We start from the raw sequence: 14,379 nt of genomic DNA, 5'->3' as shown, positions 1-14,379 counted from the left end.
CGATTTTTCTTACCAAAAATATGTAGCATAAAACAAATTGGCCTAAAATGTTTAAAAATTTTGATTTTTACATTTTTTTGGGGGGGAATTTCATATAAAAAATGTGAAAAATATTGTTATTTTTGCAAAATTGACGCTCTTTCTTTGTTTATAGAGCATGATCAAAAAATCGCACAGGTGATCAAATACCACCAAAAGAAAGCTCTGTTTGTGGGAAAAAAAGGACGTCAAATTTGTTTAGGCACAGCATCGCACGACCGCGAAATTGTCCGTTAAAGTCACGCAGTGCCGAATCGCAAAATACCCCCTGGTCAGGAAGGGGGTAAAATCTTCCGGGGCTTAAAGCGGAGTTCCAGCCTAACCACACACTCACCTGTCCCATGGTCCAGCGATGCGCCGTCTTCTCCCGCTCTGCTCCGCGGCGCCGGTATCACTGCTGTGGGCACCCGGCTGTGACAGTTTGCGGCTTCACAGCTGGGTACGCACTGCGCATGCGCGAGTTGCGCTATGCGTCGTGATTGGCCGGCAATCTTCTGGGACCTCTGACATGTCCCAGAAGATTGCAGGGAGGGAGGGAGAGAGGAGAACTTCCGCTCAGGGCGCCGCGGTGCTCCGAGCAGAGGTGGGAGCGGGTACATGTCAAAACTAGGTACCCGCCCCCCAAAAAATTACATGCCAAATGTGGCATGTCAGGGGTTAGGACTATTTAAAGCGGAAGTTCCACTTTTGGGTGGAACTCCGCTTTAAGTGGTTAAGCCGAGTCCACGGTAGAACCAAGCAATGGACAGCACACATTGTCACGTTGGCCAAGTTGTTGATAAAGCTAGGAAAGGAAGAAAAAAAGAATTGCACCAATCCTCACGCTTTGCTACGCCTTCCCCAATAGCACTTCGCAGCATCATAAAAAGTCCCGCCCACCCTCGGAAGTCCGGCCCTATCCAGTTAGGCCGCAGAACTGATTCGGGTTGATGGTATTGTTTATGCCCGCTCAGCCCCGCCTTTGCTGATGACGTCGTGTGCCGTGTATCGCTCGGTTGTTGTGTTGGTAGGCCGTACTGGGGGGGAATGAAGGAGCCGGTGGGCCTGTAACACTCTTCCCTGTAGTGAGGAGAAGCGGAGCCCCGTGTTGTCTATATCGGGGAGATGGCGGCTGTGTCCTCCAGACGCTCTCAGCAGCAACAACAACAAGTATCCGGCACAGCGGGGCCACAGCAGCCGCCTTCCCCGTCCACCTCACCTCCTCCTAGCAGTGTGGCCTCCCCGCCGCTCTCTCCTCCCCGGAGCCCAGAGATGTTACCCGCCTCACAGAGAACAGGCCCGGACAGCCAGCCTGAGGGGGAATTCATGCCTAGGCCCCTGTCTCCTCCCCCGGGGGAAGCCGCTCAATCCCCGGGCTCCTTACCTCCAGCCCCGGCCCCCAGCTCGGACAGTAGTAGCAGCAGCTCTTCCTCCTCCAGCCTTTCGTCAGGAGGCAGCCCAGCCGAGAGCCCGGAGAGCGGAGCAGCGGGAGGAGGAGGAGGGCCGGGGCCTGTGGGGGGTCTGAGTGCTGTGAGTGGAGCTTTCCGAGAGCTGTTCGAGGCATGCAGGAACGGAGACGTGTCCCGGGTCAGAAGACTGCTGGAACCGGGGAATGTCAACGCCAAGGACATGGCTGGAAGGAAGTCTACCCCGCTACACTTCGCTGCAGGTGCGGGACTCTGCATGTTTCTCCTCTATAGTCATTGGCACAGCGCCTGTTAATGCCCATGGGCAAAACGCGTTGGGGGTGCTGTTATGAGTGCACATCTTTGCGGTTCTGCGTGCCGCGTTTGCCCTTTCATTTGAATAGGCTGCTCTACCTTCCTTTCCTGCTGGAAAAGGATCCCTGAGGGTTCACAGCAAAACGCGGTGCGAGAAACCCGTGTTCCGCGCTGTTTTCAGATCCTACTCTGCAGAGGGTGTCAGTGAAAGGTTAGCGATTTACCCCCCTTCATAACCAGGCCATTTAGTTTTTTTGTAAAATGGCACATTTAACTGACAACTGCGCAGTTGTGCGATGCCGTACCCAAATAAAATGTGTGCCTTTTTCCCCTGTAAATAGAGCTTTCTTTTGGTGGTATTTAAACACCTCTGGGTTTTTTTTTCTAGCCTCTACAAACGATGGAATATTTTAAAGAGGTTGTAAACCCATTTTTTTTTTCTTTTTGACCCTGCAAGAGAAACACATAATGAGCTAGTATGCATCGCATACTAGCTCATTATGAAATACTTACCTTAGAACGAGCCCCCGCCGTGCCGCCCGCTTAGCTGGATGACGGGCGACATGTCCAGTCGCCCGTCTTCCGGGGTCGCGGCATCCGGCCATCTGATTGGCCAGGGGACGCAGTGACGTCACTCCCGCGCACGCCGACAGTCACGGCACGGGGCTTTAAAGAAACGGCACTAGCGACGCCACTGGCTGCATGTAAGGTAAATATCTCCTAAACGGTACATGTTTAGGAGATATTTACAATACCTATAGATAAGCCTTAACATAGACTTACCTATAGGTACATGTTACAGAGGAGGGTTTACTTCCTCTTTTAATTAATTTTTTTACTAGTAATGGCAGAGATCCACGACCTATAGATATTGCGGTGGACATTCTGACACTAGCACTTTTGACACTTTGTGAAAGCCAGTGACACTAAGACCTCTTACTCACGGGGCAGATCTGTTTTTAGAGACTCTGCTTGCTCGGCAGGGATCGCTCCGCTGATCCCCGCTAAAAAGTCCATCTCCACTCACTGTGCAGAGATGGACCTGTCAGAGTCCCACTCTCCTCAATGGGGAGATTGGATGAAAACCGACAGCCTGTCTGTTTTCATCCGATCCTACCTGCTGGAATTGGCGAACGTATCGCCATACGTCTGTTTTCAGCAGATCAGATGCCAGATGAGTGTCAGCGGATACATGTCCGCTGACATCCACCTCCCCATAGAGGACAATGGGTGGCCCAATTGGGTCCACCTGAAAGAGAGACAGGCGGACTTGATCGGTCTGCTCTTGTGATAGATGCACTGTCACTGTGCTAATGACACTGGCTGGCAAGGGGTTAACATCAGGGGCAACTAAAGGGTTAACTGTGTGCCTAGCCAGTATTGTATTAAACTGTGGGAGGTTCTTTTACTAGGGTAAGACCTAGATCCTAGTCCTTGCTTTGCAGAGACACAGGATCCATGCCTTCCCTCTTGTCGGAACGACAATCTGCTGTTTACATAGGCAGAATGCTGTTCTGGCTAATGACCATTGGGCGATGGCGAACATCAAGACCACGGTACCCAACAATCGGCTCTTGCTGCATTCGTGCCGCCTACCTGGAAGTGCAGGATCGTGTGTGTGATCATGTACACAGTTTTACAATGCCTCATGGGATGTGTAGTTCCGCAACAGCTGGAGGGCCGTAGTTTGAGGATCTCTGCTTTAGAATAAATAACAAAAGGTAGGAATCTGCAACAAAGTTTGTCACATCTTTGTAATGTACAGAGATCACCTAGAGGGGAATGTTTTTTTTTTTTTTTCTCAAGAAAAGTGGAGTTTCAGCCTAAGGGCTTTCACACATTGTGTCGGTCGGACGGACTCCGTTTATCTCAGCGGTGGATCGATCCGCTGGATGGCTGGAAAATAGGGTTTCCTTCCGTCCAGATTTGACAGATCGGATGTCAGCGGACATATCTCCGCTGACATCCGATGCCCCATAGAGATGCATAGGGGGACCGTTCAGATCCGCCAAAAAAACTGACAGGCGGATCTGAACGGGTCCGCCTGTGTGAAAGGGGCCTAAGGCTGGGCTCACACTTATGCAATGCTATTCCTATGAGGGTTCCTGCATTGTATCTGACTCGCAGGCAGTTCACACTACTCTCTGGAACTGCTGCAGGTGTCAATGTAAAGGTAATGACACCCCAAATTGGTTTGTCAGAATGCAGTGTGAACTGTGAAATTGCACTGGAATCAGATAGCCTGGGTCTGAACACCCATGCAATCCTTTTCCAGTGTGGACCAAAAAAAGGGTCCAGCACCATTTTGGTCCGAATTCAATGCAGTTTTAGCCAAACAAATTGTATGGCTGAATTTGCATTGCATGTGATGTACACAGCAATGCAGTGCGAATCACATGCAATGTGTGGCATCACAGAAGTGTGAACCCAGACTAGGTATGTATAGTGATCTCTTCTTTACAGGGCTAGATAGGTCAGTCTTAGAATGTGGCTGCGAGTAGATTAAGAGCCGGTTCACACTTCTGCGTGTGCCGGGTTCGCATGTCATGTCTGAGCGCCCTGCTCCGACATGACATGCGATCAGCTGTGCGGTGCGAGTTTAGCCATACAGTTTGTATGGCTAAATTCGCACCGCACCCGCAGCAAAGACGCACAGGAGGCATTTTTGCTGCCGCATCAGGATCGGATCGCACAGCGGTTCACACTTGTGCGATCCGATCCTGTGCGAACTGCACGATCGCACTGCGATATGCGATCAAACTGGGGGTGTCGTTAAGATTACATTGACACCCCCAGCGGATCGCATATGGCAGTGTGAACTGCCGGGGGTGCGTGTGCGATGCGGGAACAGGCTGCGAATTCGCAGCCTTCCCGCATCGCAATAGTGTGAACCGAGCCTTAGAGTTAGTTTTAAGCTGAACTTCTACTTTAACGAAACCCCAAACACAGTGCATTTGCCCACACCGGATCACAGGGTACAAATGTACCATTCGATCAGTTGCAGAGAGTTTGCCAAAAGTAGTGCATGTACCACTTTTGGTGCGCTGCGATTTCAGCCCATTCAAAATGAATGGGCTGAAATCGCACTACACAGAACTGCATGTGAATCGCACAGAAACACGCATGCAGTTCCTAGTGTGAATGGGCCCTGAACTTTTTTAACCCACTTCTGGACCAGGCAGCACAATTTTTTGTGTGTGGGTACAGGAACGTGTGCAATTTGCATGCACAGATGTGACCCTAACCTAAGGCTTCACACCTATGCGGCTTGCAGTGCATTTCCAGAAACGCGCTATGGTCAATTTAACATTAGTTCCTATGGATCATGATCACTTCTATGCAGTTTCCACAAGTTCACCATATTTTGGAAAGGTGCAAGGACTTTTTTCTTTTTTATGCCCCATACACACGTGCAGATTATCTGCAGACTTTTGTCTGCAGACTTACCTTTTCTATGTAGTGCAAGGGCCTGCCGGATTGCATACAAATTGAAAATGTTTAGGTTTGACCTCATATTATATGGTTTTGGTAAGTCTGCAGACAAAAGTCTGCAGATAATCTGCATGTGTGTATGGGGCATAACACACAGCAGGGTTTGTTTTGGCTCTATAGACTTCAATGGAATCACATCAAAAATGCATGCACATGTGTTTTTTGGTGCATTTTCATGCATGGCAAGACGCCTCCTCCTAGCAACATTAACACATCCCAAAAAGGCTCCTAAAAAAAAAAAACACAGAACGCACCGGAAACCAGGTCTAAAAAATGTAACAACCACGCATGCATTGATGTGAACCTAGCTTTATGCCAACCCCCAGGCATTGGAAAAGATGGCGTGTTTTCAAGTGACCAAAACCACGTGGTGCTGGTTCCACGCGGCATTTTTTATTTTTTAAAAAGTTCCCAGGACTACTTTACCCATGTTTCTCATGAGTAAAGCAGCGCATTTAGATTCAGTCTTCAGCCCTCTTCATTGGCTGGTGCAGGAACCACTCATCCGGACACAGGGATTGGTCCAGTGCTCTAAGATAAGCTGCACATGCACAGCTCCGTTTACATACCAGGGATTGCTGTGAGCAGGCAGGTAGGTGAATATTATTACAGAAGAGACATGTCTTTTCTGCAATACTAACTTGCCTGATAAGTCTTTTATAAAAAGACTTCAATTCCACTTTAAGCGCAATTGATCCCGACGATTTAGCGGTTTCCAAAATAGTTCTAATTCAAGGCATCCCCTGCATTTAACTGTTAGAGCTACTAGCATGCTTATGTTAGCTCTTACCTGAACTGTCAAGCCATCAAGTGGCTGCTGTAATAGCTGATCACATGTGCAGCACCATGGCAGCTTCCTTGGATGTAAAGAATAGGAGGGTTTTGTTCCACTCTAATGATCCTGTATTTTATTTTTATGATATTTCTTACTTTGTTTTTCTGCTTCCTTGTATTACCGCCTCCTTTATAATGTTCTTTGTCAGCTCCCAAACATCTCCTTTTCCTCTCACTTCCAGTTTCTCTTTCCATGCATAGTAGCTAGGTGCGCTACAAATTCTGGGGGGTGGTGCAGGGCAAGTGTGTGTGGTATGGACTTTATAGTTGTCAATAGACTTTATGGTTATACTGGGATGATACTTGCAGGCATAATCCCAGTACTGTTGTGTTTTTTTTTTTTTTTTTTTTTTTTTTTTAGTGCTGGCCGTCCGCTCTCTTGTAAAAGCAATTCTAGCGACTAACTAGCCGCTGGATTGCTTGTACAAGCAGTGGGAGGACCCCTGCTCCTGCCACCTTCCATAGCTTTATTGGGATCTCCCATGCCACCGGGAGTCCCGATTGACCAGCCAGTGCTTCTGTTGGCTCATCCGAGCCGGACGAAGACCGGATCTGCTTTAAATCTTTTATAACGCATACTTTCCATTAGTATGTACATTTCTTCCTCAATATTTTTAAGAATTGCAAGCAGGTTAGAATTTGTCTTATGCAGTATTGATGGTACAACAGGATAGTTATGATTTTTGCATAATGCCCACAGTACATTTTCTCATATTCTTATCATTTTAGGTAAATTTAACATAAAGACAAAAGTGTTTGTACTGTGAGACCAGTTAATCGGGGTGTACCTAATAAGGGCAGTTAGGTGTTGGGTCCCTTTCACGCTTGAGCGACCTTAGTCGTGCAAATTTGCAGCGATTTTTGTCTTGAAGCAATGCCTATGTCTGTGGACCTCAAAACGCACCAAATTGGGACCAAAGTAGTGCAGGGACTACTTTGAAGTCGCACAGATGTGAACAGTACTCATTGGAAATCATGGAGTATGACTTGTCCTTCAACTTTGCAGTCCCAAGTCCCAGGACAAGTTGCACAAGTGTGAAGGGGGCCCAAGGTTTGGGGGGGGGGGGGGACCCAGGGTGTTTAAAGTGGTATATGGATCATCATGGTTACTGGTAAGTATTGATTTGTGAAGGGGTATGAATTAGGGTACAAGAAGGAAAGCAACAAAGCTTAGAAGGGGAGCTTTTTCTCCATCCAAGGCTGACATATTTTAGTGTATTAAGCAATGCTATTTTGTGTATTGTGGCTTTGATTTTTTTTTTTTTGTATCATGGCTTGAGTGACCCTGGTTTTTGGCTTGGTTTGATTACGAAAGTGGTTTGTAGAGAGAGTTTGAATTGTGCTTTTTCACGCTGTTCACGTTGAATGCAGGTTTGAAATTGTGAACGTTCAGCTGAACTCGCCAAGTTTTAAACTGGCAGTTCAATCCAACTTCGGGGGCGATTTGAGAGACGTCTGTGCAGGTTCATACACAGATGTCTATTGAAATCACCCCTGCAGTTGCCACAAGTAGTGCAAGAACTACTTTTGGGAATTGGTGCAGTGCCGATTTGCACAGTGCCGTCCTGGCAATAGGATCCAATTTGGCATCCGATTTGAAATGTCAAAACGGCCTGATGTGAATGGTAGATTAGTGATATTTGGTGGGCGTATGTTGAGAATGCACACCTGTTGTAAAATCTTCTACCATGCTGAAAAAATTACATTAGTTGATTGATAATAAACAGGTTTTCAGTCTGATTCAAATTCTGTGCACCTTTATTGTAGTTATTCAGTGTTCTTAAATCCTACGTATTATTTTGTGCCACTGTAAACCAGTGTTTAAGTAATCCTTAATGTATTTAAACTACTATAATTGCATATGTCTGTGTACCTGAAAACTCTGTGTGCCTATTCTGATCTCCGCGGGACTCCACAATGTTGCTCCACACTTATTCATAAAAAAAGCAGGCTGTGGTTTTGAACCTGCATTGTCCTTCTGCGTTCTCTTTACTTACCGCTGTGGTGAGAATGCCACGAATGTAGTAGAGGCTGGTGACTAAACTGCTTTACACGTATCCATTTTTTTCTTACATTTATCTTATTACTGTGCTAAGCACATTTGTAAAGCACACAACTGTTATAAAGGCAGTGTGTGTTTTTTTTATTTCTTTTTCTCAGTAAGGCTTTGTTTACACCTATGTTGCTCTCTGAAGAATGATCTACGTTGGATCACTCTTCAGAGGGCATTTGACAGGCAGTGAGAAGACCCTCTAACAGCAAGAATAAACTAGGCCTAAGATCATATCACTGCTCTATGCATTCTTTACATTGTTGAGTAAGTCCCATTGTGACAGTTCTGTATAGGATCATAAAACAACCACAAACAATTCAAATACGCATTTCTTTCATTTGAAAGTATATTTTAGTGCCGGTTCACACTATAGCGTGTGCGGCAATCGCATGTAATATCGGAGCGCACTGCTCCTTCATTACATGCATTTGGATGTGCAGTGCGAATTCATCCATACACTTTGTATGGCTAAATTCGCACTGCACCCGCACAAAAGTCGCACATGAGGCATTTTTTCAGCCGCATCAGGATCGGATCGCACAGTGGTTCACAGTGTGCGATCCGATCCTGTACGAACTGTCAGATTGCAATGCGATATGCGATCAAACTGGGGGTGTCATTAACATTTCGTTGACACCCCCTGCATATCGCATATGGCAGTGTGAACTGCCAAATGTGCGTTTGCGATGCGGGAACAGGCTGCAAATTCGCAGCCTTCCCGCATCGCACAAGTGTGACCCGGCACTTAAAGTTGTGACTCATTCTGGTTTTTATTTATTATTTAATTTTAATGGAAAGATAGTTTATACAATTGTACTTGATTTTTACCAGTATCTCTTGTTTATTGGTGTCCATAGTTTTATATACTGTATTAAAGTAAAATTCTGACTGTAAACCTAATTTGTCTTAAAATGGTTCTCTCCCCCGTTCTAACACCTGTGTGACAAAGGTGTATATACTTACCAATTGTCAGGCTGGGCTGGTCCCAAAATCCCCCTGTGTTTGCCAGCGGCGGCTGTAGGGGAGAGGAGAGTGTGCACTGACATAGGGTAGTAAAGCCTGGAGCAGTGATGTCATCCATAGACTTCCAATGGTCCTTGTGTTGTCTGCCCTTCCTCTTCTTCCTTGGAGCCACACTGGCTGACATAAGGAAGCTGGATCACATGACCTTTCTTATGCAGGTTGGCTAGCATAAATGTTAGGAAGGGGGGAGTGGACAGCTTTGAGGCTAACTAGGTGTACAGCCGGAATTCCACTTTAGGGACCATTGACATTGTGTGTATTGATGTTCTTATCTGTGATGGGTCAATACATGTTGAGTTAAGAAAAAAAAAAAAACTTTTTTTTTTTTTTTTTTTTTTTAATTCTTTTAGTGGGCCCCCAATGCATGTCCACAGAACACAGGAAAAAAAACGACCTTGTTTATTTAAAGTGCACAATGCTAAGGGGCAAGTACATTTATTCTGGCAGCGTGTGTGCAGGTTTCGCTGCCACTGAAAGTTAAAGTTGTTCTAAAGGCAAGACTGTTTTTACCCTAATGATATCCTTGCTTTAAAGCGGAGTTCCGGCCACAAAATCGACATACTCGATTTTGGGCCATCCACTTGCTTTGGTCACCTGCTAAAGAAATGGATAGTTAATTGTTTTTTTTTTTTTTTTTTTTTTTTTGTTTACTTACCTTGTTATTGAAGAAAAATATACTCACCTTTCTTCCACTTCCTCCCTCTGCGGCCGCGGCCCGCGCCGTCACTTCCTCTTTGCATTGATTCCTGGGAGCTGAACGTCATTTCTCCCATGAATCAATGCGCCTGCACCAGCTCCGCTCGTCACTTCCAGTGCGGCGCCTCATTCCCTGCTAAACAGCTTCTGGGCATCCCGCACCGGAAGTGAGGAGCGGGGCTGGTGCAAGCGCATTCTGGGAGAAGAGGACACGGAAGAGGATCGCGCTGGCTTCAGCTGCCCACATCCGAGATGGCAGCGTTGGAGAAGAAATTTTCAAGGTAAGTATTTCTTCTAAAAGGGAAGTGCGACCTGGGACAGTACAGAGGCTATCCATTGTGGAATGTACTAGCCCTGACTGTCCCTGTTGTATTTTTATTGAAAAAAAAAATTTGTGGCCGGAACTCCGCTTTAAGATAAAAATGTCCCATTGGTCATATCACCCCCTTATCTTGTCCTATCTCGATCCAGCACTGTGCCCTCTCTTCACAGGACTCAGAACTTCTGTTGCTGTCAATCAAATCCTGTGCGGAGGGAGCAGGGGTTAGGACGAAGCCACTCTTGTGTGTGTCTATAGACCCACACAGCCTTGCTTGGAAGTGAGTCTGCAGGTGCACCTCCATGGGAAGTAGCTTTCTATGGTGGCACATTGAGAAAAGGAAAAGCCTAGGAGGGGTGTCACACTGGTGGCCCTCTAGCTGTTGCAGAAATACAAGTCCCATCTTGCCTTTGCCTGAGGGAGTCCTGCTTGTAACAGTCAGCCTTGCAAAGCCTCATGGGACTTGTAGTTTCATAACAGCTGGAGGGCTGCAAGTTTGACACATGTGGGCCCTAGAAAGTCGATGGAGGACCTAGGAAGAACCAGTTTGAGACCACACTGTGCTTGTCCACAGACCAGATAGATGTATACCATGTTGAATATTTTCATTTAAAAAAAAAAAAAACGTATACAATTACTACACAAGTCATATTATATTATAATTGTACATAACCTATTTGAGAAGTGGACCCTCTAACTGCCCCTAATCACAAATAAAAATAAATAAATACATAAATAGTTATTGTCTTATATAGAGAATGGGAGCGATCGGCAAGGAGACATAATACAATAACTGAAAATAAAAAACTGATTTTGCTCATCCACTTCTTGAATAGGTATCAAAAAGTCTCAAAAATTACTTCAACCCGATGGACTGACTAGAAAAAAGTTTATTGGTATCAAGCAAGTACATAGAAATATTCAAAATTATAGCACACCACACAATCTCACTCATACAGTTGTGCTCATAAGTTTACATACCCTGGCAGAATTTGATTTCTTGGCCATTTTTCAGAGAATATGTATGAACACAAACTTTTCTTTCACTCATGGTTAGTGTTTAGCTGAAGCCATTCATCATCAATCAACTGTGTTTGCTCTTTTTAAACCATAATGACAACCGAAACTACACAAATGACCCTGATTAAAAGTTTACATACCCTGGTGATTTTGGCCTGATAACATGCACACACGTTGACACAAAGAGGTTTGAATGGCTATTAAAGGTAACCATCCTCACTTGTGATCTGTTTGCTTGTAATTTGTGTGTGTGTAAAAGGTCAATGAGTTTCTGGACTCCTGACAGACCCTTGCATCTTTCATCCAGTGTTGCACTGACATTTCTGGATTCTGAGTCATGGGGAAAGCAAAGGATTTGCGGGAAAAGGTAGTTGAACTGTATAAAACAGGAAAGGGATATAAAAAGATAGCCAAGGAATTGAGCATGCTAATCAGCAGTGTTGAAACTCTAGACAAGAAGTGGAAAATGAGGGGTTCTGTTGAAACCAAACCACGTTCAGGTAGACCAACTAAAATTTCAGCCACAATTGCCAGGAAAATTGTTCGGGATGCAAAGAAAATCTCACAAATAACTTCAGGACTCTCTGAAAACATGTGGTGTGGCTGTTTTCAAGATGCACAAGAAGGAGGCACTTGAAGAAAGATGGGCTTCATGGTCGTGTCGCCAGAAGAAAGCCATTACTACGCAAATGCCAGAAAGTATCCAGCTTACAATACGCCGAACAGCACAGAGACAAGCCTCAATCCTTCTGGCACAAAGTAATTTGGAGTGATGAGACCAAAATTGAACTTTTTGGCCACAACCATAAAGGCTACATTTGGAGAGGAGTCAACAAGGCCTATGATGAAAGGTACACCATTCCTACTGTGAAACACGGAGGTGGATCGCTGATGTTTTGGGGATGAGTGAGCTACAAAGGCACAGGAAATTTTGGTCTAAATTGATGGCAAGATGAATGCAGTATGTTATCAAAAAATACTGGAGGAAAATTTGCATTCATCAGCCTGGAAGCTGTGCATGGGACATACTTAGTCATTCCAACATGACCATGATCCTAAACACAAGGCCAAGTTGATCTGTCATGGGCTACAGCAGAATAAAGTGAAGGTTCTAGAGTGGCCATCTCAGTCTCCTGACCTCAATATCATTGAGTCACTCTGGGGAGATCTCAAACGTGCAGTTCATGCAAGACAGCCCAAGAATTTACAGGAAGGCTTTTTGCCAGGAAGAATGGGCAGCGTTACCATCTGAGAAGAGAAAGAGGCTCATCCACAAATACCACAAAAGACTTCAAGCTGTCATTGATTTTTAAAGGGGGCAATACATGGTATTAGGAGGTATTAGGAACTGGGGTATGTAAACTTTTGATCAGGGTCATTTGGGTAGTTTCTGTTGTCATTATGATTTAAAAAGAGTAAACACAGTTGATTGATAATAAATGGCTTCAGCCAAACACTAACCACGAGTGAAAGAAAAGTTTTTGTGTTATTCAGATTTCCTGAAAAATGGCCAAATTAAATTTTTTTTAATTTTCTCACACATACCGTATTTTCCAGTGTATAAAATGACTTTTGAACCCCAAAAAAATCCCCCAAAAATGTGAGGGTCTTCTTACACGCCGAGTCTGACAGTAGTAAGTGTAATCTAGGTACCGTAAATGTATGCTCTTAAAACTCTCCAAGGTATTGTAAGTAAACATATTACCGGTAGAGGCATATTTAATCCTCTCAAGGCACTGGCTGTGCGGGAATCCTGTACCGGTATACTGTACCGTAGCTTCGGCCATGTAGTATACCGCTCTGAGCCAATCACAGTGATACTGAGAGATTACAGTACTTACCGTACAGTACCATTCCTTGGAGATTTACTAAGAGATTACAGTATTTTCAGTACTGTTCTGTGGAGATATACGGAGAGATTACAGTACTTAACAGTACCGTGAATGGTATGGAGGATGACTACTTGTGGCAAGATGAAGGGGAGGCCGAAGCTGAAGCCACACCATCTGATTTAGAATTAGATCCATACGATGACTGTCTTACAACTGTATCCCAAGATGTCATTAATGAACTTATGATGTCAGATGATGAACATGATAAGCATTCAGTATGTCATAAACACTTTAATAAAAAATCTGATGTTTTTCAATGGTGTTTCCTTGTTTCGGAGGGGGGGTAGTCTTATATGGCGAGTATAGCCCAAAACCTATGTTTTAACGAGAAAAGTAGGGGGGTCATCTTATATGCCCAGTCGTCTTATACGCCGCAAAATACGGTAGACCTTTTTTTGGTAGTATTTATTCATCACTGGGTTGTTTTCATTTTTTGCTCCTATAAATGGTAAAAACCTAACAATTTTGAAAAAAAAATCCCCATTTTTTTACTCTGTTATAAAATATATCCAATAAAATTAAATTCTTCATAAATTTAGGCAAAAATGTATTTTGCTTTATGTCTAGTAAAAACAAAATCCCAGTAAGTGTATATTAATTGGTTTGTGTGAAAGTTCTAGCGTCTACAAACTATGGTATATACAGTATATTTAAAAATTGTCAATCCTGATGTTCTTTGAATTTCTTATGGCCCTAAATTCCAGAACAGTGCAAATACCCCCCAAATGACCCCCTTTTGGAAAGTAGACAGTCCAAAGTATTTATTAAAAGGCATGGCGAGTTTTTTGAAGTTGCAATTTTTTGTTACAATTCTTTGAAAAATGAAGAAATTAATTAGAATATGTATTCTGTTTTGTTCATTGACGGACACAGCTCCTGATCATCTTAAAGAGGAAGTAAACCCTCTGAAAAAAATGTGGAAATAAAAACCTGTAAAGACAAAAGCGTAATGAGCTAGTATGCATCGCATACTTGCTCATTATGGAGTACTTGCCTAAAAGAAGCCCCCGCAGTGCCGACATGTTCCGCATCCTGTTTCCTGGATCGCGTCCTCTGGCCATCTGTTTGGCCGGAGGCGCGATTACATCACTCCCGCCGTTCACGGCACTGGGCTCTGAAGGAACGCCTTCCCCTGCCTCATCTGTCTCTTTAGATCCTGAATCTGATTCGGCCGCCGCAGACTTGGCTCACCTTGCTGGGTCTGCGTTCACATATCCTGAATTCTCAGATCGAATCCTCTACACCTGTTGCTGTTCACGAAAAGCCTCTGGTGGATGCACTGTGTGTGTCTGAGACTTTAAAGATAGAGGA

General features: G+C 44.7%; 1 protein-coding gene across 2 annotated transcripts in view; it reads left to right on the top strand.

The window, feature by feature from the left end:
• Nucleotides 1-934: 934 nt before the first annotated feature.
• The window catches only part of TNKS (tankyrase), a 330,445-nt gene continuing 317,000 nt past the window's right edge, over nt 935-14,379 (top strand). For both annotated transcript variants that reach the window (XM_082255809.1, XM_082255808.1), the window contains exon 1: nt 935-1,687. In XM_082255809.1, the coding sequence (XP_082111935.1) occupies nt 1,144-1,687 (544 nt within the window). In that variant the 5' untranslated portion in view covers nt 935-1,143. The remainder of the gene's footprint in view (nt 1,688-14,379) is intronic.

Source organism: Pelophylax lessonae (genome assembly GCF_965119305.1).
Source record: "Pelophylax lessonae genome assembly, chromosome: 1".
NCBI classification, from domain to species: domain Eukaryota; kingdom Metazoa; phylum Chordata; class Amphibia; order Anura; family Ranidae; genus Pelophylax; species Pelophylax lessonae.
This window is presented reverse-complemented; position numbering and strand designations above follow the sequence as displayed.